A 24,779-nucleotide genomic window follows, 5' to 3' on the forward strand; every position below is an offset into this window, starting at 1 on the left:
TATATTCAAACTGTAGCATTTAATAAATATGAAAAACCTTAGTAATTTGTTCAACAGTAAGATGTAAGTACCAGTAATGCTACTCATAACATTAAAACCAGTTACCAGAAAACTATGTTACAAGTTCTGAGAAAATGAGAGTAATTGTGAAACTCCAGATTTTAATACTACCAGTTTACTGTCATTTCTATTGCAGTACAAAGACAAAAATGTCATGGCTTCAAGTCTGAAAAAGTGTATCTGTCCAAAGCCTATCTACCTTTATAGAAGAGGTTGTGTACTGATCTAAAGCAGGATGTTATATTTGCATTTCGTCTCATTCCATTAAATTTCACACTTACTAACCTCAAGTTACAACCTAATTTACTCTAGTTATTATGGAGTAAAACTTCTATAGAAAACCTATGTTCAGTTATCTATGATTCTCTGCATTACAGAACAGGAAAAACCTTAAAGGATGCAATCCTAAACACACTAAGTAGAAGCCCCACTGAACATAACTTACTTCTGAGTAAACATGCATATGATTGTGCTATAAATTAATCTTCTAGTATACTTTTTGTTCTTACCAGATTACAGATATTCAGCTATGAATCTGAGTGGCACTTTCAGGCTACTGCAACACGAATGTCATGAGCTGAAGGTGGGAAGCCTTTCTGATCAAAGGGGGGGAGGTAAGAAGGAGAAATAAAAGTTCAAGAAAACAGCATCACTTATTTATTGCGATTCTCCAAATTAACATGCAGCTCAAACTCAAATCAGCACTCAAAAATCTGAAGAGTAAGCTAGTCTCTCTTTGGAATGGAGCTCCAGATACCCCCTCCCACAACTGTACAGATTATGAGTTGCTGTCTCTCAAGCTTTGCAGATATTACCAACTTCTGTTAGCATCGTTCTACAAAGGCAAATACAACTAATGACTGGCTAGGAGAACCCAATCAATCGACCTATGTGGTGGAGGTGCATTCCACTGGTTGAATTTCACAGAGAGATTTATTTATTTATTATTTGATTTATAATCTGCTCTTCCTCCCAGCAGGAGCCCAGGAGGTGAGAATATCAGAGTCATCTGTCACCACTTTTCCATAGAAGGGCTTAGTTTCACCTGGCTCAAGAGGCTGGACCTACCTACTCCCTTGTCCTGTGTTGCAGATCTGAGCAACCAGGGCTTAGCTGCCACCCAGAAGAAATATAATGAGATCAACTTCCTAACTGTGAATTATTATAACTGTCATTAAAAGATTTATATCCCGCTGTTCCTCCTAGAAGGAACCCAGGGCGGTAAACAAAAACACTACAAGCACTTTAAAACATCTGTTTAAATTTTTTAAAACATATTAAAGCAAAACATCTTTAAAAAACAACTTTACAAATATCTTAAAAAGCAATTCCAGCACAGACGCAGACTGGGATAAAGTTTTACTTAAAAGGCTTGTTGAAAGAGGAAGGTCTTCAATAGTTGCCAAAAAGATAACAGAGATGGCGCCTGTCTAATATTTAAGGGTAGGTGCCACACCACTAAAGGTCCGCTTCCTATGTTATGCAGAACGGACCTCCTGATAAGATGGCATCTGTAGGAGGCATATAAGATGATCTCAACTGGGCATATAAGATGATCTTTCAGGTATCCTGGTCCCAAGCTGCAGGCCTGCCCTTAGCATGTGCGGGGCCCGGGGCAAAAGCATAGTTGGGGCCCCCTCACATTCTTTCTCTTTATATATTATATATATATTTAGTAAATTTTATTAATATTTTACTGTTCTTATATTTGTGTGTACATCACCTTGTAATACTATATGAAAGGAGATATAATAAATAAAGCACTTTGAAGTGAACACCCAAGTGACACCACAATATACATTTTCCATAGAATCATAGAATACTAGAGTTAGAAGGGGTCTATAAGGCCATCAAGTCCAACCCCCTGCTCAATGCACTTTTTATCACTATTAACATGTCTTAAGCACCTTCTCAGCCAAATGGTGCTCAAGGCTAGGTATAATCTTTCAAAAAAAATTGTAAACTGCCCAAAACAACATAGTAGTGAAGGAGGAAGAGGTTACTCTAGCACAATCAGAAGAATCTGGCAAATGCCTTTACTATTATTTATTTAACCTTTTGGGTAGTTCTAGTGCTGGCTCAGATTGGATCCAATATATTTTTGTTTGGAGTATCAATAGTATTTATATAATTTATATCCCACTTTTTCAGATGAATGTGCAAAAGCAGCTCATAAATTTCTAAAGTAAGACATTAAACTGAAACATTTTTTCAAAATTGAAACAGATTTAAAAGCAGTTGTAGGGTAAAAACGCATCACCGATGCAGTTCTAAACACACATAAGCCCCACTGAGGTAAATGGGACTTACAGCTGAGTCAAACCTGCTTTAGGTTTCTACTATTTCCATCCATGTTAGTCTGCTTACACCAAGTCAGACTATTGGTCCATCTTCTTCTGTATCATCGACACTGACCAGCTGTCCAGGATTCAGGCAGGAAGTCTCCCCAGCCCTACCCAGAAATGGGAAGGATTGCACCCAAGACCTTCTCCATGCAAAGCAGGTGCTTGATCACTGCACTACATTTTTATTTCTTTACACTGCATTTCACAATGATAATTTATTTCATTATTCATCCCTTTATTATTTATACTTATAACCCACCTTTCACAGAATGGTCCCAGAGTGTGCTACATAAAATGATTAAGGAGCATGATAAAATCACCACCACCACACATGAACATGCTACAGTCTAGCTCTGCCTTCCTCAGTCTTCCTGATTTTTTAGGGACTCCAGCTCCCATCGCCATGCTTAGCCACTGGGAGTACTGGCTCCTGGGAGTCCAACAATATTTGGAAAGCATTTATTTTATTTTATTTTTATTTATAATTTAATTTATATCCCGCCCTTCCTCAGCAGGAGGCCAGGGTGGCAATCAGCATCAGGCTCAGGGAGGCTGGTCTAGCTACCCTATTATTAACAACAACAACAGCTTTGAGGATGAACTCCTGAGGAGCCGATGCCAGTCAGGGTAGACAAAAATAAGCCAGATGGACCAGAGGTCTGACTTGGGATAAGGCAGCTTCCCATGTCAGCTTTTTTACTTGGTTATTTATTTGGGGAAGAGCTGTATCTCAGAACACCTGCCTGGGCGGCGGCGAGCAACACAACAACCCCCCTCGACATCAGCCCAGCTTGGAGGGAGGTCGGGGGGGCGTTTCCATTCCCTTCCCCCACCCGGGCCCCCACTCGGTCCTTACTGGACAGCGCCGCCTGCTCCTTCTTCCTTCTCTCTGAGGGGAGACTGGGAAAAGGGGGAAGGAGGAGGGAACAGGACGAGCTTCTCACGGCAGCAGCAGTGAAGGCGACAACAACAGCTGGGTCTGCAGCTTCTCCTCTTCCCTCAGAATGCCAGATGGCGCAACTGCGCAGGCACTGAGCTGCGGCAGCACCGCGCAGGCGCCAGATTCAGGAACACCAAGAGGGTCAGCAGTGCGTCGGACAGCACTCCCAGCGCAGCAGCAGTGTCCTTCAGGGTTTCCAGCAGGGGCTGGAGGCTTGAACTCTGGCAAAGTAGGATATAATATGCAGATCACCAAGTGCGGGGGCCCCCAAAGCGCGGGGCCCAGGGCAACTGCCCCGCTTCCCGGTGCCTAGGGACAGTACTGCCAAGCTGCATAGAGCTTTGTACACCAAAACTAGAACCCTGAACTTGGCAAAGTATGAATGCACAAGTGTTTCAATTAATCAGTTTCTTATTTAAAATGGTATCTACGGGAAGATATATCTGCTTGCTTCATTTCATTTTTTAGTGAAGATGGGAGAAAACAGTATCATGCGAGAGTTATTAAACATTTAGAAAGATAACATGAATGCAAGGTAGGGAGTAAAATAGAATGCACCAACACATTGTAGCTAGGGATGAGTGAGAAATTTGATTTGATGGGTGAGATAATCTGTCAAATTTGTACTTTCCAAAACAATATGAGAGCCGAAATACCACTACTCTTCAAAATTCACACTTATTCTAATTTTGCAATGCAGTTTGCTAACCAAACGTTTACAAAAAATGCATATGTTCGGGTAAGGTGTGCTTAAAAATGTATGAGTAAAAGTAACATACAAAATACATTATAAGACAAAAAATTGCTTGCAAAAATTTGCACATTAGTCAAAACTGCCTACAAAAATGTGCTTTAGGAGAAATCCACACTGAAATGTGGGAAAATTTTAATGAGGATTTTGTTTACAAAAAAACCATGAATTGCTGAAGAAATGTGGAGAACTAAATTTAAGATAGGAAAAATGAGAAACTGTGTGAGACAACTTCCCATCCCTAATTGTAGCCAACAAGTCTGGTTGCAGTTCGTCAAGGATGGCAAGCAAGGCATGGACTTCGCAGTTTGCTTTGTATTGCCTTGCTTTCTTCTGAATCTGTTTGTGGAATAGTTTATCAGTAAATTTCTTTAGTTGTTATTATTTGTTCTAAGTACTTTTATGCTACCCTCCAATTATATTCCAGGGACAGTTTACAAAAAGAAAAGAAAAGAAAAGAAAAGAAAAGTTAAATACAAAAAATATAGTAAGCTAAAATCCACAAAATTGTAAAAGCATCATAAAACAATCCATAAGATTAAAACTGCAACTAAAAAGCATGGTAACATAAAAAGGGCCTTGCCTGGCACCCAAATGATAGCAAAGCAGCTGTGGAGCAAACCTCTCTGGGATGAATGTTCCACTACGGGGCATTACCGCCAAGAAACGATACACAATAACCTCTGGCCATGTGCTGAATACTTCCCACCACTAACTAGCCTCCATATGTCTGGAATTACAGAAGGAGGAGGAAGAAAAAACAGGGTGGCAATGTGACATCCAGATAGCTTCAGACCCCACACTTCTGATTTCACAGGGAACCAAAAACTTCAGCCCCCTTTCCCCACAAACACACTCCATTATAACCCTTTAAATACCACCCTCACCCTCCATCTTATATATGAACGGTGCAGACCTGCTTTTAGAAGATGACATGTTCTGAGGCCCAAACTATTCAAGTTTTGAGGCTGAACTTTTAACTGTAGCACTATACAGTAGCACTGAACAGTATAACTGTATTGTCTATCTTTATACTAGTATCTACAACTGTGCTGAGATTACACATAAAATCAAATACATAAACAATACATAGGCCCCATAAATATGTCATAGTAAGCCATAGTTAATGAACGCGGAGATCACTCCCATTTTGCTATTCCCCTAGTGCAAGCAACAAATGGCAACCCCAGGTTTACATCCATCCAGGGATTGCAATTTGTTTCACTGAAACTATGAATGGAAACTTCACATCATGGTCTCACAATATATTTAAGGCTAGCATACCTCTTCTACTCCCACTCAACTTCAGGGGTATGAAAGGGGAACAGGAGGCTTTTCTGCCCCCCAGGCCCCCTTCTTTCCCCTTCTGCTTTGGAGCACCATCAGCAGGACAACTTTCCACAGTGCCTGGGAGAAAGCTTCTGGGGCAAACCCCAGAGGGAGATCTGCAAAATATATAGCCCCCCCGAATCATAAGACTGCACCCTAAATCACAGTTGTCTAACTACAGAGGAGGGTTATGTTCTCCTGAAAGTCCCATCCTCCCACAATACATTGCTCATGCAAGTAGACCACTGACATAAGAATTTACTTATTATTTTAATAATTTATATCCCACTTTTTTCTATCAATGACAACCGAAACAGATTACAAACTGGTAAAACAAAAAACATGCACACAATGAAAATAATTAATACAAAAATAGAAAACAGCAGGATAAATAAAATCCCTTCCCAGCATATAAATAAATGTGTAACACCTCAGTTAAAATAACAACTTAAACCTAAATTCACTAATACTAAAAAAAACCTTGCGGTTTAAAAACGTACCTATAGCCAACAGGTATTTCTATCAAACTTCAAAAAGCAGGGAAATTGGGCAGCTATTGTTGTTGTTATGTGCTTCCAAGTCGACTACGACTTATGGCGACCCTATGAATCAGCGACCTCCAAGAGCATCTGTCATGAACCACCCTGTTCAGATCTTGTAGGTTCAGGTCTGTGGCTTCCTTTATGGAATTAATCCATCTCTTGTTTGGCCTTCCTCTTTTTCTACTCCCTTCTGTTTTCCCCAGCATTATCTTTTCTAATGAATCATGTCTTCATGTGTCCAAAGTATGATAACCTCAATAGTTCTGGTTTAATTTGGTCTAACACCCAATTCTTTGTCTTTTTCGCAGTCCATGGTATGCGTAAAGCTCTCCTTCAACACCACATTTCAAATGAGTTGATTTTTCTCTTATCCGCTTTTTTCACTGTCCAACTTTCACATCCATACATAGAGATCAGAAATACCATGGACTGAATAATCCTGACTTTAGTGTTCAGTGATATATCTTTGCATTTGAGGATAGTGAATGAAATTAATAAAAAAATATAAAATATAAAATTTTAGTGAAATAAATTTGACACAGATTTCTAGGATGAATAATGAGACAAATATAATCTTCTAGGTTAGATTCTCTACATAAACAGTAGTAACACAGAAAGGAAGCAAAGTAAGAAGAACACCAAATGTAATTTTCCATCTTTGGATATGGCAGGTGTTGCCACCACTTACCATAGGCTCAGAGGCACGTTACCAATTTCTTCCAAGCTACACAGGAAATGGATTGGACTGTGAAAGACCAACCCAAATTGTTTGCTCATTTTGACTTATTTGTAGGGCAGTACAGTAGGGCCCCGCTTTACGGCGTTCCGTTTTACAGCACTTCGTTCATGCGGCGGTTTTCAATTAGGGAAAGGCCCCACTCTTACAGCGCTTGTTCCACTTTTACGGCGGTTTTTTCCATCGCCTGCCATTTTGACGTCATTTTCGCGCGATGCATCCCATTATAGTCTATGGGGTTCCGCTTTATGGCGGGGGCCTGGTCCCTAACCTGCCGTATTAGCGGGGCCCTACTGTACAATATCTCAGAGAGGATGTCAGGTCTCCTGCTCCCCTGGTGCATTCACTAGAGCTGCCCAACTTCCCTGCCTTTTAAAGTTTGATAGAAATATGTGTTGGCTATTGGTAGATTCTTAAACTGCAAGGGTTCTTGTCTATTAGTGAATTTCTCTGCTTTTTAATCCGAGAGAAAAGAAATGGGATCCTGTGCGAGTTTGCTGAGAATGGATTGATCATTTGCATGCTTATTGAGTTCAGTGGGATTTACTCCTGTGCAATCATGGTTAGGATAAGTAAAACTGGTCATGGGGGGAGAAGAGAAGAGGAAAGGGAGGTTGGCATGGGGAAGAGAAGAGGAAGAAGGAAGAGGGGAGGAAAGGAAAAAGGGAAGAGGAAGGGAGAGAAGAAGGGAAGGAGGAGAAAGGAATGTCTGATCATTTGCATGCTTATTGAGTTCAGTGGGGTTTACTCCTGTGCAATCATGATTAAGATAGGTAAAACTGACCATGGGGGAGAAGGAAGGAGAAGGGAAGGAGGAGGAGGGAGGGGATTGGAAGGGGATGGGGAAGGAGGGCCAAAGGAAGGGGAAGGGAAGGGGCAAAAGGGAGGTGATGGGAGGGAGGTGATGGGAGGAGGGAGGTGGTTTGATCATTTGCATGCTCTTTGAGTTTAGTGGGATTTAATCCTCTGCAATCATGCTTAGGATAGATAAAACTGTCCTGGGGGAGGTGCAGGGATGGGAGGAGATTGGGTGAGTGGGCAGAGGGGAAGCCCCTTTCCTTTCCAAAAGGAAAACATTGTGAACAGTATCATTTTTCAGTGTTTCCCCCATCTTTTTATTCTATAGCGGGCACATAGTCCCCCACCTAAAATTAAACCAAAGCTGTCGCTGGCCACATCCACTCCAGACTTTTATTCCACTTTACATAGTCATGGCTTCGTAAAAAGTATCCTGAGAAGTGTAGTTAGTGAAGGGTGCTGAGAGTTGCTAGGAGAGGCCCTGTTCCCCTCACAGAGCTTCAAACAGAGTGGCTGACTGTTAAACCACTCTGACCACTGGAGCTCTGTCAGGGGAATAGGAGTCTCCTGTCACCATTCACAAACTACACTTCCCAGGATTCTTTGGGGGAAGCCATGATTGTCTCAAGTGAAATAAAGGTCTGGTGTGGGTGTGGTCCCCTGATTAGCCAAGCCCAGCAGCTGTGAGTCTTGGCTTTTAGAACACTGACAGTTGGTTCTTACTGAGCATGCCTGCGCTTTTGATAGACTTCAATGCTAAATTTCTTAAATTAATTAAAAATCAGCTAGGGATTTTTTTAACTATTAAACTGCAGAAGATGAAGGTCAGAGTATGGGGCAAGGTCTGTAATAGGATTACAGGTACTCTGGGAACATGGCTGGTTTTTAATTAATTTCAACTAATTATAAGAACTCTTGACAGAAAAAAGTCCAAAAGGGGTCTGGTTTTATTCTCTTTTTTACACTCTGAACTCTCAATTCTCTCTGACTGTTTTGTGTATCACCATGAAAATTTAGAGAGTTGTTAATCAAGCATTTGAGTTCAGGACTTTTGTAGGGTTTTGTTTTAAAATGAGCTTATGGGAATCTTCAGAATGGCATGGGGGTATTTTCAATTTAACATTGCGGAGTGCAAAAAATCCATGCTGGCTGAAGCCACTCTCATGGGTCTGGGCTCCTGCTGGGAGGAAGGGCGGGATATAAATCAAATAATCAAATAAATAAATAAATGGCTGTATAATATAGCAAAATCAATTTAACCAAAAGCTTCCTAAAAAGCCGGGTTTGGGCTCAACACCTGAAAGAACATAGTGTCAGGGTCTGGCACACTTCGCTGCAGGAGGCATCCCACAAAGCTGATGCCATTACTGAAAATGCCCTGCTTCTGGTGGACATATGCCAAGCTTCTATTGACTGCAGTATCCGAAGCAATGTATCAGATATTAAACAAAACACATGTGTTACACAACTGGTTCATTACACCTGGTGGAAGCCCAATGCACACCAGACGGGTGACCAAGTAGGATCCAACACCTTTATTGATTACCACAAGCTTTTGCAAAAGGAGACTCTACCATCGGCTCATGCCCCATGGTTGAGAGTCTGAAGCACGTTACATTCAATTGCCTTATATACTTTGTTACTCGCTCCCCCTCCCTTTGCAGTACTTTTCCAGTTCTCTCATTGACTTGCATTGAGCCACCGCCCTTTGGCTGCTTGCCAATGCGTACGTGTCTCTGCAGTTATGTCAGTTACTATGTATATTCTTTCCTGTTGACACATAACACAGAGGAAGTGGACAGTACCTACATGAGTGAGCCTTTATGCAAGCAAGCAAATTTAGCAAGCTTCAGATAGTTAGGCTGCAAGCTGTAGGCATGAAAGATATATTTATTTCCTTGTCCCTTCTTGTATCACAATCCCCCCTCAAAAGCCTTTAGGGAATTGGGCTTTCATCTTCATCCAGTGGTATACCCTGGTACATCATCATCATTTGCCTATGTGTTACACTCTCTACCATGCGTTATATGATTAAGCGAATACATGGAATTAAGCAAGGTAAAATTAGCAAAACAAAACCACACATAAAATCATGACCACACTTCTTAACCATCCCATATTAAGCAGCCAATTGGTCATCCAATTCCAGTCCCACCCATTCCATGTCTGTGGTCCAACATATGCCACTTCCTTCATCCTTCTCACAAGTTGTTCCAAGGTGTCTCCATTGTCATCAGCAAGTACACAACATTCTGAGACATGTAAATACCCACAGAGTCCTCCTATCTTCACAGCTCGTGCTACCCTCTGATGGACTGGACCATAGATTTTAAGATTGGACTCATTACGATGTATGGATATTGGTGGGAGTAATAGGGCCACATAACAAGTTCCAGTCCAATTGGCTGGGAGTTCTTTATATGCCCTAGAGCCGCAAACAAAATGATGTCCCAATCTAGCTTTTATGCCCTTGGGGAATGGTCCCTTATCCCAGGGTCGAGATCCATTAAGGAATGAAAGAGGAGGTCCTCGGTCTTTCTTCGGGTCATACCATCCTCCAGAAAAAGGGCTATCAAACCATTCTCTAGCATACCATGCTCCACTATTCTTGTGTGAACAGAGCATTGGTCCGGTATCATTTCTTTGGCATGATAATGTTTTGGCTAGGGCTTGACAAAATGGCCCTGGCTCAAACCATGACTCCTTAAACCCATTCATTCCTGTGCCATTTGCCATTACCCATTGCAGAGTTTGAAGATTGTCAAAATATAATGAGGTTGAATTCAAATACCTACACATACGTAAGTAATTTGGAGCGTCCCAACATTCATCTTCTGTTCTAGGCAGGCCTTGCATGCCATTTAGGTGAGTACTATTCCATAGCCCTTTATAACGAGTACAATCGAGACCTTTATCCCAAAACGGTGTTGGATGCCATTTAAGAGTAAAGGAACATTTAGATGTCCCAACTGGTATGCTGGTCTCACCTCTACGTGGTTCTCTTTGGAAGCACCATGTCCCAAGTTTGGGGACCACCGAATACCAATTATTTCTTGTGGTGAAGTTATATGTTTTCCAAGTGTTATTAGCATTTCCATGCTGCACATGTAGAACAGATTCATTGTACACATGTCCATAGGCTGTTAAAGGCAGGGGTCTAAAGGGGAGAAGGTAAGCACTATTCCCACCTGCATGAATGCACACCCAACAATTTGTGAAATTAAATTCCTTTACCACCTTTTGCATCAAATTTAAGATTGAATTCTCATGTTCCGCTGTGTGGGCCAGGATAAAACCTCCCCACATCCCAATTAGAAATATCCAAACCATGGTTCCACCTTCACAGGTCTCATAAATCAAAGAAATAATCCCTACGGTCATAAGGATAATAGAAGGGGTGGGATTCAGTATAGGTGAGGGAAACAAGAACCACTCCTTTCTTATTCACATACACTCCCCCAAACAATCCTGGTTGGCAATATTTCCAAATATAGAAAAGGGGCCTGTTATCCCCCCGAAGGAGTCTTTCCCTGTCAAATCTCACATCAGCTACGAGAGAACTCCTATACCAGCCTATTACAGTCTCAAACACTGGCCTGGAAGTTTCTCCTATTTACCCCCTCCTCAGGGGAGACGTTTGCAACTGAAGAAATACAAAAAGATAATTACAACTAACAATCCAATTGATCCCCCTATTATCCCAGCCTAATTTGTCTCTAATGCGGTTGGGATTGGGGTGAAACAGTCAATTTTTTTATTCAATTCTTCTTCTCAGCTTCATTTTCAGGCCGAGACCCGGTACTGTCTCCGATAGCCACTTTTCTTCAGGGCTTTTCTCTCGTCCCTTAGCTGTTGGGAGGTCCTTGGCTACTTCCTTCACTGGTTCCACTGGTGGAGATGCTGCTTTGAGTCTGTTTGCGTGGATCCACTTGGACACTCCGTCCCCGTCCACCTTTACAGCCGCTGCATGCGTGGTCAACAGGACCTGTTTAGGGTCACTCCACTTGTCCTTGAGAGGTTCCTGTTGCCATTCGCGAATGCGGACCCAGTCTCCAGGTTGATACAAATGGATGGGGCCCTCCAATGGCAACCGTTGGAACTCTCTTGTGTACCTGTGGAAATCATGTAGGGCAGTTACATATTCAGCAACAGTATTATCTCCCAAAAGCATATTTTACAGAAATATTCCCTGCCTCCCCCAACTGTGGTGGCCTGCCATACAAAACTTCATATGGTGTCAATTTAGTTTCCCCCCCTTGGACTGCATCAGGCACCTTTGCCACCGTCTGAGCCGTTGCATGTCGACAGGGAAATGCTTCCACCCATCCAATGAGTTGATCCACAATCACTAACAGATAACGCCACCCCATTGTCCTTGGAAGTTCAACAAAGTCTATTTGGACACGTTGAAATGGATAAAAGGCCCACGGGCGGCCTCCCATCAGAGCTGGAGGCTTCGGTCCTGCAGCATTCATGGCTGCACAAGTAGGACACTGGGTCGCTGCCCTCTGGGTTTCCACATACAGTCCTGGTGCAATGATATAACAGGTCATCGAGTCTCCCAATGCACTTCCTCCTAAGTATGTGGCTTTGTGCATATTTAGCACCAAATGTCTTAGCAAGGGCCGAGGAATAGTAATTTGTCCTTCTGCAACCTGCCACCATCCTCCAGGAATAAATTTAGCCTTAGCCTCCTGAGCCCTTTGAAGCTCAGCGGGTGAATAAATTGCCTGATAGTTGGACAAGTCCAGGGATGGAACCAATGCCCCTTCCATGAGGCTCCGAATGCATGGGTGGTGCCAAAAACATATTTCGAGTCAGTATACAAATTAACATCCTTTTCTGTATACAGTTCTAGGGCCTTGGTAGCAGCCCATAATTCTGTCTGCTGTGCAGACCAATTGGAAGGGAGGGTTTGCTGCCATAAGATTTCTTTTATTCTGGGTTACCGCTGCTCTGGTACATCGCTTGCCCTCTATTACTCAGCTGGACCCATCTACAAAGACGTTATCGGCCCCCTGAACTGGCACATCTCTGAGTCCAGGTCGAATAGTGGTGTTCTGATCTAGCGTTTCTAGGCAATCGTGCAGCAGTTCTCCCGGCTCTGGAAGCAGGGTTGCTGGGTTCAGGGTATTGCAAACTGACAGAGTCCGGTTGCTGCGGCCGGTCAGCATATTTTCACATGACGTTTGCCTGGAGGGGTTTTTAGGACTTTATCGGCTTTTGTCCCCAATATTCTTGCCACACCAATTTTTTTCTGCCTTTTGCCACAAGCAGGCCATATGGCTTATCTCCATCAGGAATGGCCAGAGCAGGGGGTACATTTAGTGCATACTTTAATTCCCTAAAGGCTTTTTCCATATTTTTGGTCCACTTCCAGTTCTTTAACCCCTCTTTGGTCAGGGAACCGTATAGGGCAGCTACTTTCACCCCAAATTCCGGAATCCATTGTCTACAAAACCCCACAAGTCCCAGGAACGCTGTTAATTCTTTTGGAGTCCTAGGGCTTGGCATCCCGCATAAAGCCTCTCTCCTCTCTGGCCCCAAACATTGGTACTGACTTACTGGTTGGGGCTTAGCTCCTGGTTTCAGGGTAACCTTCACGGGACTTGCATCTAGGGCTCTTGCCGGGTTGTCCTTATATGCCCAGACTCCATTGGGGACACCCTCGACTTCTGTCTCCCATTCCATCCCACGGTTAGTTTTCTGTTGGGTAACCCCCCTCAAAGCCATTTGGTAAGACGAACTGCAAAAATTGGGAATGACTACTTTCATCTGGTTGCCTTCGAAGGAAATTGAGGCTTGCAATTTAGTCAAAATGTCTCTGCCCAACAGGGCTACTGGGCAATCGTGGGATACGAGGAACTCATGTTTTAAATATCCATTGCCAATCTGAGTCAATTGGGGCCAAGTAAAATGTAAACTCTGCTTTATGCCATCAATGCCTTCCACAATCTTAGTATAGGGGCTTATTTGGTCAGGTTTTGCCCCTGGTCACGTAGAGTAGGTTGCCCCGGTATCGATGAGGGGATTATACATCTGTCCCCTTATTTTAAGAGGCACCACTGGTTCCTTTAGCCTCTTGATGGACCCGTCTACCAGCATTCTGAATCACTTTCGTGGCCTGTACTGGTCTCACTTTCTGGGAGCTCCGGTTGATACCATTATGCCCTCCGCTCTCCGCCTCGTGGCCCCAAGGCAGGTCCAAACGACCTGGGAGCTCCTCCTTGGCCCGCCCGAGCGTGACCCGGGAAGCCGACAGGTTAACCAGGAGCTCCTGGCTGGCTCGCCAATTGTTACACAAGCAGTTTGTTACACCTGGTGGAAGCCCAATACACACCAGACGGGAGACCAAGTAGGATTCAACACCTTTATTGATTACCACAAGCTTTTGCAAAAGGAGACTCTACCATCGGCTCATTCCCCACGGTTGAGAGTCTGAAGCACATTACATTAAATTGCCTTATATATGTTGTTACTCGCTCCCCCTCCCTTTGCAGTACTTTTCCAGTTCTCTCATTGACTTGCATTGAGCCACCGCCCTTTGGCTGCTTGCCAATGCATACGTGTCTCTGCGGTTATGTCAGTTACTGTGTATATTCTTTCCTGTTGACACATAACACAGAGGAAGTGGACAGTACCTACATGAGTGAGCCTTTATGCAAGAAAGCAAATTTAGCAAGCTTCAGATAGTTAGGCCGCAAGCTGTAGGCATGAAAGATATATTTATTTCCTTGTCCCTTCTTGTATCACATATGGAGGCATGTGCAAAAGAAAGAGCCCTTAGGACACCTAATCCATTTAGGCCTTTTTTGGTCAAAAAACAGTCCTTTAAGTGGAGCTTGGAAACAAATAAGCAGCTAGTGCCATTTTATCAAAACCAGAGAAATATACTCCAAACTCCAGCCAATTCCAGATAATAACCTGGCAGCAGCATTTTCCCCTAGCTGAAATTTTGGAATGCTCTGGGAAATCATATGTAGAATATGTTACAGAAGTCCAACCTGGAGGTCATTATAATAATAATAATAAATAATAATAAATTTTATTTGTTGGTTACCTATCTGTCCAGGTTAGTGGACACTCTAGGCGACTCACAATAATAAAAAGCAATACATAATATACAATATAATATACAAACAAGACACAATCATCATCAAATTAAAACCAATTTCCATTTAAAACCTTGTAGAATCAATCCTTCCCAATCCCATAGGCCCGCCTGAATAGCCAGGTTTTTAAGGCTTGGCGAAAACCCATCAGGGAGGGAGCATGTCGGAGACCGAAAGGAAGAGAATTCCAGAGGGTGGGGGCCACAATCGAAAATGGCCGCACCAGCCTAGCTGTTTTAACCGGTGGGACCGAGAGAAGGTCTTGTGAGGCTGATCTTGTCAGGCGGCATAATTGGTGATTCTGGAGGCGCTCCTTTAGATAGACTGGGCCGAAACCGTATAGGGTTTTAGGACATGAATGACCACAGCACAGCAAGGCCCAATTTTGCCAGGAAGTATAAGTGTGCAAGTGGAATGGTCAGCTGAAGCAAGCTCTGCAGCAACTCTGTACGAGACAGTTCAATGCTATGCATGTTTTACTGTGTTTAATGTGAATTACACCCAACTCATCATGCATTATTCTTGCAGATTTTGCTCCACGAGCTAGAGGGAGCCTCAGCTGATGAAGCGTCAAGGCCCCAGCTGACAAAGCGTCAAGGCGAGTTAAGCAGCAGAGCGAAAAGAGGGCAAGTAACTCCCATTTATTTCATTCCTTAATTGAATTGAAACAGCTCAGAGCAGTAAGTAATAAGGGCAGCCTAAGGTCACCCTGAGCTAGGAGCCAAATCCTGGAAGAACCTATATCTTAGGAGACAGATCCTAGGAGAAGCAAGCCTATAGAAAGCTAGTTTTCAACACCATCCTAGCAGGAAAGCTTCAGGGGATACTGTAAACAAGGCTAAATTCCAGTCGGAGAGAAGGGGAAAAAGGAAACTCCACCAATACATACAGGGAGAGTCAGCTCAGTCTTTGCTAAAAAGGGCAGCTTTAGCCTTCCTTAAACACAACCACAAGCTCTGTTTCCCTAGGTTAAAGAAAGGTCAGGCTGTTCTAGGTGGGAAAACAAACAAACAAAAGTCCTTAAACAGCCCCGCCCCTCGCTGCCTTCCTTCAAAGGAAGGAAGCCTGAGATAATCCTAAGGAGTTAAGCCCCAGCTGATAGTTGAGCCATCAGCCTCAATTAACACATCATTGGCTGGCAGCAGTAGCTGGGAGGGACCAGCCACACATAGGCCCCAGCTGACAAAGCGTCAAGGCAAGTTAAGCAGGAGAGCGAGTTCGGCAGCAGGGCGAGGAGGCCAGGCCCTCCCCCCACTCTGCCCGTCTGTTCCCTGACCTCAACTAAACTGGTTTCCAACCCATTGACGTAATAAACCTTAAACAAAGATATGCAGGTAAGAAACCAGCAGGGGTGTGGAGGCTTTCCAGTGTTTTGCACTGCCTGCAGCATGTACCTGTGGGATACGGTTATCCGTGGATATTGGTGGCGGAGTCGCTCTATACGTGAAATAAGGCATTGAATCCAGCAAGCTTGAAACCCCAAAAGAGGCAGACTCCTCCACAGAATCGTTGTGGGTGGTGATACCATGCCCCAGGAGAGATTTAATACTGGGAACGATCTATCGTCCCCCTGATCAAGATGCTCAGAGGGACCTTGAGATGAGATATGCCTGTTGGACAGAAGTCGTGGGTGTGCTCTCGGTGCAATGAGCTCCTGGCTCTCCGGGAACGACTTCATTTCCTTGAGGCCAAGGTGGCAGACCTGGAAAAGCTGAGAGAGGCAGAGAGGTGTGTGGAGGAGGCCTTCAGGGATGTTATAGCTGTGTCCCACTCCAAGGATGATAGCTCTTCTGCTATCATGCAGAACGATGGTCTCGGGGAAGGAGAGCATCCAGCCGAGGAAGAGGGAAACGATCCCTTAGAAGGGACCCATTCCTTGGGGGATGAGCAGCTATCCTCTCGTGCCGAGGATATATCTCCAGGGGGTGGAGGGATCCTTGTAGTGGGTGATTCAATCATCAGGAACATAGACAGTGGGGTGTGTGATGGGCGTGCAGACCGCAAGGTGTTTTGCCTGCCTGGTGCAAAGGCTGCGGATATTGCCCGTCATTTAGATAGTTTGGTAGACAGTGCTGGGGAGGAGTCAGTGGTCGTGGTGCACGTTGGCACCAACGACATGGGGAAATGCAGCCGTGAGGTCCTGGAAGCAAAATTTAGGTTGCTAGGTAGGATGCTGAAAGCCAGGGCCTCCAAGGTGTCTTTCTCTGAAATGTTACCGGTACCACGCGCAGGACCAGCCAGACAGGCCCAGCTTTGCAGTCTCAATGCGTGGATGAGATGATGGTGTCGGGTGGAAGGGTTTGGATTTGTTAGGCACTGGGGAACATTTTGAGACAAGCTGGGCCTGTACAAAAGGGACGGGCTGCACTTGAACCAGAATGGAACCACACTGCTGGCACTTAAAATTAAAAAGGTGGCAGAGCAGCTTTTAAACTGACTGAGGGGGAAAACCCGACAGGAGCTGAGGAAGGTCCGGTTCGGAATAAACCTCCCCCCTGGGATAAAGACCAAAGAAATGATGAAATTTTAAAAGGGGTAGGCCTTGTGAGAGCAGGGGCACAGGATATAAATTCAGAAGGGCAAAATTACCACAGGCCAAACCACAAGTGCCAAAGACACTTGAAGAGGGACACTGCTTACAAGTGCCTGTACGCTAATGCTAGGAGTCTCCGAGCCAAGATGAGAGAACTGGAATGCTTGGTCTTAGAGAATATAGTGAGCATAACGGAGACCTGGTGGAATGGAGAAAACCAGTGGGATACGGTTATCCGTGGATATTGGTGGCGGAGTCGCTCTATACGTGAAAGTAGGCATTGAATCCAGCAAGCTTGAAACCCCAGAAGAGGCAGACTCCTCCACAGAATCGTTGTGGGTGGTGATACCATGCCCCAGGAGAGATTTAATACTGGGAACGATCTATCGTCCCCCTGATCAAAATGCTCAGAGAGACCTTGAGATGAGATATGAAATTGAGGAAGCATCCAAACTAGGAAAGGTGGTAGTAATGGGTGACTTCAACTACCCAGACATAGACTGGAAGCGTATGTGTTCCAGTCATGACAAAGAAGCAAAGTTTCTAGATATTCTAAATGACTATTCCCTAGACCAGTTGGTCATGGAACCGACCAGAGGGACGGCAACCCTGGACTTAATCCTCAGTGGGGACCGGGACCTGGTGCGAGATGTAAGTGTCGTCAAACCGATTGGGAGCAGTGACCACAGCGCTATTAAATTAAACATACATGTAAATGGCCAATTGCCAAGAAAATCCAACACGGTCACATTTGACTTCAAAAGAGGAAACTTCACAAAAATGAGAGGATTGGTAAAAAGAAAGCTGAAAAACAAAGTCCAGAGGGTCACATCACTCGAAAATGCTTGGAAGTTGTTTAAAAACACTATATTAGAAGCTCAACTGGAGTGCATACCGCAGATCAGAAAAGGTACCGCCAGGGCCAAGAAGATGCCAGCATGGTTAACGAGCAAAGTCAAGGAAGCTCTTAGAGGCAAAAAGTCTTCCTTCAGAAAATGGAAGTCTTGTCCAAATGAAGAAAATAAAAAAGAACACAAACTCTGGCAAAAGAAATGCAAGAAGACAATAAGGGATGCTAAAAAAGAATTTGAGGAGCACATTGCTAAGAACATAAAAACCAACAACAAAAATTCTATAAATACATTCAAAGCAGGAGACCATCTAGGGAGGCGATTGGACCCTTGGATGATAAGGGAGTCAAAGGTGTACTAAACAACGATAAGGAGATTGCAGAGAAGCTAAATGCTTTGCATCTGTCTTCACAGTGGAAGATATAGGGCAGATCCCTGAACCTGAACTAACATTTGCAGGAAGGGATTCTGAGGAACTGAGACAAATAGCGGTAACAAGAGAGGAAGTTCTAGGCTTAATGGACAATATAAAAACTGACAAATCACCAGCTCTCAGCCCCTCTCAGTTTCCGGCTCTCAGCCCCCTCGGAAAACCTCTTCCCCTGCCTCGAAATCCTCTATTTGGTGGCTGGCCTCTTATTGCAAGAGCCAGCATTTCACAATCCTCCTTCTTCTCTTTCTTTCTACTTTTCTCCTTATCCTTGTCCCACACAAAATCTGCTACTTCTAAAATCACAGTCACAGCCTCCCCCCCCCATCCGGGTCTGAAATTCAGAAAATAATCCCTCACCGCTGGCTGCGCTTGGTGAACAAAATTGGCAATGAGGGTCGGATGGTCCAGCACGTTTTCTGGGTTCAAATTGGTATAACTACGTGCTCCCTCTAACAAGCGCGACCAGAATTTTCTGGGAGGTTCACTGGCTTCTTGTTTGATCGCCATAAATTTAGCTTGGTTGGGGGGTGTCTGTGACATTCGCTCCAAGTGTGTCAAAATCCTATCCCTATCGGTCTGCAGCTGAGCGCGGCGAGGCTGCGTCCAGTCTCCCGCTGCCCAAGCTGCAGCCGTTTGTGCTCGGTCCGACCAAGCTCTATTTGTTGCCGCTTCCGCAGCCCAAGCAGTCTCCATTGTCCACAACCTGCTACGTTCTTCACCTGTCAGTACTCTTCTCAACAAATGTTCCACATCCGAGTACGTCGGATTGTGGCTTTCAAACAGCCTACCTAACAGTTCTCTGATTCTCCTTGGCTGTTCCCCAAAGGTTCCAGCCATTCTACTCCATTCCTTTAAATCCCATTCCAACCAACTCTTTAGTTCAACCACCTCAGTACGCTGGATACCCCCGTGGCCATCCACGTACGGCTGATCATGTACAAGCAAAGGCATCTCCAATGCTTCTGCCTCTTTTCTCTTCTTTTCCTTTTTTCGCTTGCGCGTGTCCATGCCCCCTGAGGCCCCCTTCTCTTTCCCCTTTTCGTCTGTCTCATCATCTGACACAAATGAAAAGGCCCCTTCCTCCGGATTGGGATCCCCGCCCCCGGGAGCTGGTAGCGGATCCGGAGCAGAGGGTATTATAGAACGATTCAAGACCGTTCTTTTCCTTGACGTGTCGTCATTAAAATAATGAGGAGGGGGTTCCTCAATGGACAAAGTTCTCACTGCCATCAAAGTAAGACTATCCCATTTTTGCGACCCTATTTTCCATAGGAGCCAAAATTCCAATTGATCCGGGTGGGTATCCCCAATCCGTCTCCGCACTCCCAGTAGCGGAGCGGTTTCAAAGGACCCACCCCTCGGCCACCGTTCACCCGGCACCGACACTGCAGTCATCCGCGGCCATTCCTCCTCACAGAGCTCTATCATCTTTTTCTTTTTCAGGCCTCTCCTTCGCACTGGCAATTCCTCCTCTTGCCACAGCATACACATGATTCCCAAAGGGCTGTCCTTTACCGGCACACTCCCTTTATTTCCCATGACGTCTGATAGCGGGTTTTTCCTCAACTGTGCTTTATCCCCAAAGTGTCAAAGCCGCCCGCTTTTATTGATAACCGAGAAAATGTTCTCGTGGCGCCTGTTATCAAATTAAGGGGTGCAATGGCAAAAAGGGGGTCCGCACAAGGGATCCCGGACGAGCCCCCAATTGTTAGATCCAAACCCAACACGCAAGCCGCCCTGTCTACCCCAACTCGCTTATTACACCCGGGAAGAGTGCGGAGCTGAGTGCAAATGAACCCACTATCAGAGATCAAGTAACACGAGACAAAAACCTTTGCAAAGGGGACCCAATACTTACAAGCCGAAGCAGGCCAGCATGGGAACCTCGTTTATTGGTGTTCAAGGGTTTATATAGGCTTACCCCGAAGTTTACAATATCGGGTTCACGTCATAAAATACAAAAGAAGCAATTGCTAACGGTCATAGCTTTGGGGCATATGTAAGGAGGTAAAGGGGTACAGGGGGAAGGACAAAGTGGAAACATCAAGACTATCTCTTAGACTCTATGTCTGCATATTTCGCATGTCCTTGAGATAAGCACTATGCAGAAGCAGACAAAGGCAACTATTGAGGGGAGGCCCAGCTGCAACCGGGCGCCCCCTAAACTGGAGACAGACATGATATTACTCTGCTTACATATCAAAAGGAGTAGAACAAGTCAAGGATATGAGGGGCATTGGAATAGCGTTTGACATTTCTATGCAATGCACTTTTGTAACAATAAGCAAGGCCATAAGCACAAATGTGATACAGAAATGCATAGTAGGGAAGTTTCCAGCTTAAACCGGCTTTTATTATGCGAGCCACTGGAATGTAGGTAAGGGTCAGGTCACCAGGAAATAAACCGACATCTTATATCAAAAGTCAAATAAAGGCCACTTTGGTTCTATTTCCCATTAAGCCCAAGCTGGTTTAGATAGAACAAGTGAAATATAGTTTTTACTGGCACTGGGGTATCCAATCCGTCCCTAACATTTGTATTGATGTATTTGAAAGCAGCCTTGATGGTCTTTTGGCCAAAAGGTGTGGCAGAAATAAACTATAATAACAATATTAATAATTTCATTGATATCCCTTATCCCTTGCAGGCTAGGCTGAGAAACTGTGAGTGGCTGGTTCTATGGGGATGTGCACTCTGTTCTCCCTGGTCTTATTTCAACACTCTAAGCCAGCCTTTCCCAACCAGTGTGCCTCCAGATGTTGTTGGACCACAATTCCCATCTTTCCTGACCATTGGCAATGCTGGCTGAGGCTGATGGGAGTTGTAGTCCAGCATCATCTGGAGGCACACTGGTTGGGAAAGGCTGCTCTAAGCACTTCCCCACACAAGCTGGCACACGGAGGGGCTTCTTCATGTATGAAGCAACCCCTATAATTTTTTTCTTTTTAAAAAAACACCCTTTTCGATAAAACAAGTTTTCTTTGTTTACATAATTAAATTCTGTCTAGGAAAATATCTTTTGTTTAAAGTAGACGCTCTGCCGCAGAGCTACAGCATTTTCTATACCGTTCAGCTGCACATTTTTTGTAGAGATCCGCGTCCTTGTAAATTCATAGAGTGGGGTTTGAACACTTTTTGGTTTGGTAGGCCTGACCTTTATCTCCTCCCATCCACATGGGCCAACTTTGAGAGGTAGGCAGACTGCCCACCTGTTGGTCACCTGATGTGGTCGTGCTGTCAGATGATTGGCCTGTGGGAGTGGGGGCAGGGAGGCTTGCCAGGCCAGACAGCTGCCTTGGGCTGATGGGAGCGGTAGTTCAAAACACCCGGAAGAGACCTGCTTGGGGAAGACACCTGTACAGGGACATTAAGTGTTTCCAGAAGTCCTGATTGTTCTCCTTCCTTGACCTTGACACAGGTGATCATCTTGAACCATCCAGGCCAGCTCTCGGCAGGCTACACCCCAGTGCTGGATTGCCACACAGCCCATATCTCCAGTAAGTTTGCTGAGCTGAGGGAGAAGATTGATCGCAGGTCTGGCAAGAAGCTGGAGGATGACCCCAAAGCTCTGAAATCTGGAGATGCAGCCATTGTCCAGATGATCCCTGGCAAGCCCATGTGTGTGGAGAGCTTCTCTGAATATCCCCCTCCCTCTTGGTAAGCTTGGTAAGTGGCCTTGGAAGCTGCCTTACAGCGAGGCCAGCACTTAGCCCCTCTAGCTCAGGATTCTTGACACCAGAGATGGGGAACCTGCAGCCCTCCCGGTGATAATGGGCTACATCTTCCATCATCTTTAGCCGCTGGCCAGGCTGGCAGGAGCTGATGGGAGATGAAGTCCAACAACATTTGGAAGGGTTTACAGGTTCTCCATCCCTGATCTGAAAGATTGCCAATAAGATGTATAACAATATCCAATAAATAGACTTAACTCTATTTCAAAGCCGACGGCCATATTATGAAAACACCTGATCTCGGAAGCTAAGTAGGGTCAGGCCTGGTTAGTATTTAGATGGGAGACCGCCTGGGAATAGCGGGTGCTGTAGGCTTAGAGGAAGGCAATGGGAAACCACATCTGAATACCTAGGCCATGTCCGAATATACGAAAAAAAGTGCCATACAGTCCGTACTCAGGGCACTGTGGAAGACTAGTCAACATGGATAGCCAAGCAACCACGCACCCTTTCTCCTTTTTTTAAAAAAAAGAAATGGAAATTGTGTAGTAGAAGACATGTTTTGTGTCTTCTTTTTCTTGGTCACCATTGAAAGGTAAGTTGTTCTGATAAAACGATACAAGCAATAGCAACTTTTGCTATGACCATGAGGTATTCATGCACAGATGTAAAACATTTTTAACATAATAATATCCTTTCAGAAATCGGTCCACTTGCCTTTTTTTGGCATCGTTACGTCATATATTTTCTGAAGGAGAAATGCCTCTGTTCCATGCTGAGATTTGGTGACTACGCCATAGTAATTGTAAACAGCAACTCATAGTTGGAATTCGCTTAGAATAGAGTGCATTCTATGGTTCTCTACATGTAAGTTTTATAGGTCTGAGGTAATTTCAATAATTTTTGTTTTCGGTTTCATGGAAGAGAAACATTATACCTGGCACTGGTCTGTTGTCTGTGCCTGCACAGGAGATCCCTGAACAGCTCCAAGTCTGACAGGGGATTGTGTTTACCACTGAGAAGAGTCTTCTCAGTGGCTGACTGACCTCCATTCACCACAATGAGATCCGAACAGCAAGAACGCTCAAGAAAGCATGCTAGAAGACTCTTCACCCGGTGCCCAGCAGAAGCTGTGGGGCATGCGGGACGCAGTGGAATCTTGTAGAGGACACCCTCCCCTTTCCTGGGGTATATGATTAGTCCTGGCCCAGAGAAGATGTTGGGGTGGGCACCCCCAGTTACTTATTTTTTTTATTATTTTATGACATCATTATGTATTTATGATAATAGCAGAAACCAGATGATTTTGATTGCATAAATGTATTGTTATTCTTGACGGGGAGAGTCCCCTGATCACAGTCATATATCATACCGGTTACCCCAACATATATTTTTTGGTTAAGCAACATGTTAAATTCGGCTTGAAGTTGCTGTAGCTGTCAACTTTTCTTCTTTATTACCTTTTGGAACTTTCAAGCTAATAAGGCACTGGGAACTGGGGTCTAGGAACCAAGGTCAGCGTCATCTCCTGCCATATGGAACCTTGGCAGTGCGATAGACAAAGGAACCATCACTGTGCTATGATTCCGCCTTTTGTTAATCAAATAGAGTGGCTGGGTAACTGAATGGGCCGATGCATTGCCCATTAATAGGTTGTTTACCCTTGGCGGTTCCATTGTTTTCTGAATTCTTCAGCAGCCCACTCCCCTGCCAGCCAGCGGACAAGGACAGTTTTTTTAGTTTTTTCTTGGGTCATGTTGAAAGGGTTGTAAATGTAGCCAGCACTCTCACCCAGTGTTTTCTTGGTAAGCGTTATTCAGAGGGAACTTAACATTGCCTTCCTCTGAGACAGCGGCAGTTACTTGCGCAAGGTCACACACTGAGCTTCAACTCTTTTTAAAGAAGCACCTAATTCATATCAAGTGATCTTGCAAACATGCCGTAATCTTCATTGATTATCTAGTTCTCATTAATAATTTGAAAATATAAGTTGTGAAAATGACTTCACTGCCATAATAATCCAACCATTCATATTCCAGGAATGACAGAGCAAATACAACTGAAACCAATGAAACTGGATAAGCATCCGTATGTTAGTATTTCTAATCAACATGTATTATTGATGACTAAGATTTATTAATATGTTTACAGACTTCATGTGCTTTGCTTCAAGCGGTAATTGAGTATGTCCTTACACACACTGCATATTACATATACGCCGTTGGTTCATTTTACAATCTCTGTTTCTGCTATGCTATTGTATCTTTACTATTATTCCAAGAAAGTATTTAAGTGGAGATGCATGGAGAATTGTGGATCCTGCTTTGTTCTTTGATGTAAAGAGGAGTTATGCTTCATTATGTGTTCTAATAGGCATTAGGAATTGTGATTACAGTAGGGCCCCGCTTTACGGCGTTCCGCTGATGTGGCAGCTTTCAAGCAGGGGAAATTCCCCGTTTTAAAGCCGATTTTGCCGTTTTGTGCCGTTTTGCGATGTTTTCGCATCATTTCTTCGCAACGTGGCCCATTATAGTCTATGGGGCCCTGCTTTACGGAGATTTCTGCTTTACGGCGGGGGCCTGGTCCCTAACCCGCTGTATTAGCAGGGCCCTACTGTACAGAATAAGGCAATAAACTGGTTACTGATAATTTGCCTTTGAATATTGGGTAGGGACCA

General features: G+C 44.4%; 2 protein-coding genes across 4 annotated transcripts in view; one reads left to right on the plus strand and one right to left on the minus strand.

Annotated features, from left to right (window-relative positions):
- LOC133390193 (uncharacterized) overlaps positions 1 to 24,779 on the minus strand; it is a 43,227-nt gene that overhangs the window by 15,076 nt on the left and 3,372 nt on the right. For 2 of the 3 annotated variants that reach the window (XR_009764335.1, XR_009764334.1), the window contains exon 2: positions 570 to 656. Coding sequence is in view for 1 of the 3 variants with exons in the window: in XM_061638260.1 (XP_061494244.1) it covers positions 9,566 to 10,882 (1,317 nt within the window). In the remaining 2 variants the exon portion in view is untranslated. Of the gene's footprint in view, positions 1 to 569; positions 11,614 to 24,779 lie in introns of those variants that run through there. The other variant, XM_061638260.1, reaches the window with a different exon arrangement.
- On the plus strand, positions 3,410 to 24,420 carry LOC133390900 (uncharacterized). Its single transcript, XM_061640379.1, has 3 exons — positions 3,410 to 3,600; positions 21,813 to 22,088; positions 24,142 to 24,420. The coding sequence occupies exons 1-3, from the start codon at positions 3,410 to 3,412 to the stop codon at positions 24,182 to 24,184; spliced, it is 510 nt and encodes a 169-aa protein (XP_061496363.1). The 3' UTR covers positions 24,185 to 24,420.

The sequence above is a fragment of the Rhineura floridana genome, chromosome 8 (genome assembly GCF_030035675.1).
Source record: "Rhineura floridana isolate rRhiFlo1 chromosome 8, rRhiFlo1.hap2, whole genome shotgun sequence".
In the NCBI taxonomy this organism is placed as follows: domain Eukaryota; kingdom Metazoa; phylum Chordata; class Lepidosauria; order Squamata; family Rhineuridae; genus Rhineura; species Rhineura floridana.